This window comes from Propithecus coquereli, unplaced genomic scaffold (genome assembly GCF_000956105.1).
Source record: "Propithecus coquereli isolate 6110/MARCELLA unplaced genomic scaffold, Pcoq_1.0 Scaffold21471, whole genome shotgun sequence".
NCBI classification, from domain to species: domain Eukaryota; kingdom Metazoa; phylum Chordata; class Mammalia; order Primates; family Indriidae; genus Propithecus; species Propithecus coquereli.
The window spans coordinates 1-3,233 of NW_012146603.1; the positions used below are offsets into that span (position 1 = coordinate 1).

The window sequence follows — 3,233 nt, forward strand, 5'->3', positions numbered from 1 at the left end:
GTGGGTCCTGCATCATTTAATGCACACCCAACTTCTCTTAGTTCTTCTGTTGAGGACATTATTCTGTTTCTGTTTCTTTTTCAGAGCAACTTCAAGAAGAATTGCGTGAGTTTAGCCTTTCTTGAACTACTCCATGAACCATTTCTGCTCTGCTTGGTTAGCCTTGATCTCCTAACATTCAGCTCTCTGTCTGTCCCTTGCAGGATGGAGAAGAACACTCTTACATGCTGGTGAGCACCTGTGATGTTCCCTGAGATCCAGAGCTTTCTCCCCACTAGCAGCCAACAGTGCTCTTGAGAAGAGATGAGCAAGGGGCTCAAGGCTGGGTGGGGGCTGATGGGGGCAGCTGGGAGCACCAGCAGTGTCCCAGCAATGCTGGATCATGGCTCTTCTGTCAGGGAATTCCAGCAGCAATTCGTCAACCCTACAGTTTATTTCCTGTGATCTTTTCTCTTTTAGAATAATTTAGTCTGTAATTACCAGAGGTCTCTGATACATAGTAGACCTCCCCAGGAGTTACATTTCAGTAGTTGTTACTCTTGGATCCTGGATCAATTTGAAAGAAGACAATGATGTCTTTGCTATTTATAACCTGAGGATGGTGTAGACTGTGCACAGTTGAAGACTTATGTGGGGAAAAGGGAATGAGTTTCCCCAACAAGCCTGATGCTAGGGTGTCCAAATAAGTGGCCAGAAATGCCTTTGTGTTCCTTCGAGAGCACCTGTAACCTGCATGTAGCCTGCCATGGTAGGGGGGCCAGGTGAGTGTGAGGACACAGAATCCACTTATCTACTCCTAATGAGCACTTTGAATTTTATGATTTGTCACCTGCTGCCCAGAAGCACTAAAAAATTTAGTGTTACCAGATACCATGGAATAGGGACTGTTCTTTTTTAGGTGATTTTCAAAATTGTCACACAATCAGAAGTTGTCACAATCAGGCATATTAATTTGCAGAAAGCATGAAATCATTTTTTTTTTCTAGGCAAGCATGAAAATGAGGTTTATTGAGGAGAAAAAGATAGGATTATAGGGCAAGAGCGAGATATAGGTTTACAGAGCATGGTACATACACCGCAGATGACAACCAGACCCATTGTTGCAGCAGGGCAGGCAAAAGGAAGGGCAAAGAGTGAGAAAGAGTGAAATCATTTTAATACAATAGAAAGGTAGACTGAATAAGTAATAAAGGATGAAGATGGGAGAGGTCTGTAGAATGTCCAGGGTCTGGAGCATTTCCTGTACCCAGAGAGATCACAGCTGTTGACTTCAGACCCAAATTGTTAAACAAAAATTGGATGTAAATATTTCCTCTGTTTTTTTGCAACACACACCTTTCAGGCAGCCAGTTGGCTTTTGAGGAAATTTATGCTCCTTTACCCTTTGAAGAATGTCCTTGTCAATCATTAAAATCAATTGTCACCTGGTTAAAAGAACAGGAGAGGGATGAAGAGAGCCTTTACTACCCAGGACACTGTGTAGTGAGAGACTCACTTTAATTCTGCAGTCCCCAAACCCCATGCCACAGCCTGGCACTGGTAAGTGGCCTATTAGAAAATGAGTCTCGCACCACCATCCCCCACTCACCACAGCCAACGCCTCATCCCCAGTCTGTGGAAAAATTGTCTTCCATAAAACCAGTCCTTGGTGCCAAAAAGGTTGGGGACCACTGCCTTAATTGATCCATGAGTGATTGACAGGAGCAGGATATGAAGCCTCTTGGCTGGTTTCAGCCAAGTTGTAAAGTTTCTAACTAAAGAGAGACCCAGAGATCATCTGTCCTACCATAGAATACGGGGCAGATCTAAGAATGCTGAGAGAAAATGGAAACCATTAATTTTGGCTCATTTGCTAAACCTTCTGGGTTTCTAAGGGCCCCAATTCTCCTCCACCTGAGGCCACTGCTCCTTCACTGGAGAGAGAAGTGCAGCTTCAGTAACTCTCAGTCTGTGAGCTGCCTGGGACCAAGGGCCCTTCATGGAAAGGACCGTGACATGCGGGATCCCCACTAGCTTTCTCAGCCTTCTCTGAGGGACCAGGAATCACACAATCTCCTGGTTCCTTGGACCCCAGGCCTAAATCTGAGACTTCCTCTGCAGCTGATGTGGTCCTGGACCCAGACACCGCTCATCCTGAGCTCTTCCTGTCTGAGGACCGGAGAAGTGTGAGACGGGGCCCTTCCCAGCAGAGGGTGTCTGACAACCCTGAGAGATTCGACTGTCAGCCTTGTGTCCTGGGCCGGGAAAGCTTCGCCTCAGGAAAACATTACTGGGAGGTAGAAGTTGAAAACGTGATGGCGTGGACAGTGGGGGTTTGTAGAGACAGTATTGAGAGGAAAGGGGAGGCCCTGCTGCTTCCTCAGAATGGCTTCTGGACCCTGGAGATGTTTGAAAACAAATACCGGGCCCTGTGCTCCCCTGAGAGGATTCTCCCTCTGAGAGAGCGCCTCGGCCGGGTGGGCGTCTTCCTGGACTATGAAGCTGGAGATGTCTCCTTCTACAACATGAGGGACAGATCGCACATCTACACGTGTCCCCGTTCACCCTTTGCTGGCCCCCTAAGACCCTTCTTCAGGCTGGGGTCTGACGACAGCCCCCTCTTCATCTGCCCAGCACTCGCAGGAGCTAATGGCATCACAGTGCCTGAGGAGGGCCTGATTCTGCACAGGGCACGGACCCCACACCGCCCACAGGACCAATTCCCTGTTCTCACAGCCATGTAGAGAAGCCCTGGCCATCTCGGTACCACTGCACCGGGCCTCCTGGCTGAGTCCAGGCCCCCCTTCCCTCTGGTGACATAAGAGAACATCTAGCTGCCTCTTTCACACCCATTTCAGGCCTCAGCCCCAGCTCTCCCCCTCACCAGGCAGTGGCTTTAGTAGCTCCTCTGCTTGTGCCTATGGGGAGGATCTAGTCTTAGGCAGCTACTTCTATTGCACAGCTCCCAGCCAAGACGAAAGTGTGACAAGGTGATGGACAGCAAACCTGCTGCTTTACCGTCAGGGTGACGATGTTGATCCTGATGCTCCACTTGGCACCAGAGGTTGTGGACATGGGGCGAGGGCAACAGGATGCACCAGGATGTAGGAGGAGGCACGGAACCACACACCTCCTGAGGGGAGAGGGAACCACATGTAGAGGTCAGAGACAGAGGAAGCGGCACCAGAGAGCTGGGAGGAGACCAAGGTTGTGAGCATGGTTAAGCCCCACCATGATAGTTAAGGGGGTCCTGG

The 3,233-nt window shown here is 49.3% G+C and overlaps 1 protein-coding gene across 1 annotated transcript; it reads left to right on the plus strand.

The window, feature by feature from the left end:
* Window positions 1–84: 84 nt before the first annotated feature.
* LOC105810564 (butyrophilin subfamily 2 member A2-like) lies at window positions 85–3,227 on the plus strand (the record flags this gene model as incomplete). Its single annotated transcript, XM_012644579.1, has 3 exons — window positions 85–105; window positions 204–230; window positions 2,101–3,227. Coding segments are annotated over 3 exons (671 nt in total), but the record flags the coding sequence as incomplete, so codon positions are not given.
* Between the last annotated feature and the right edge of the window lie 6 nt (window positions 3,228–3,233).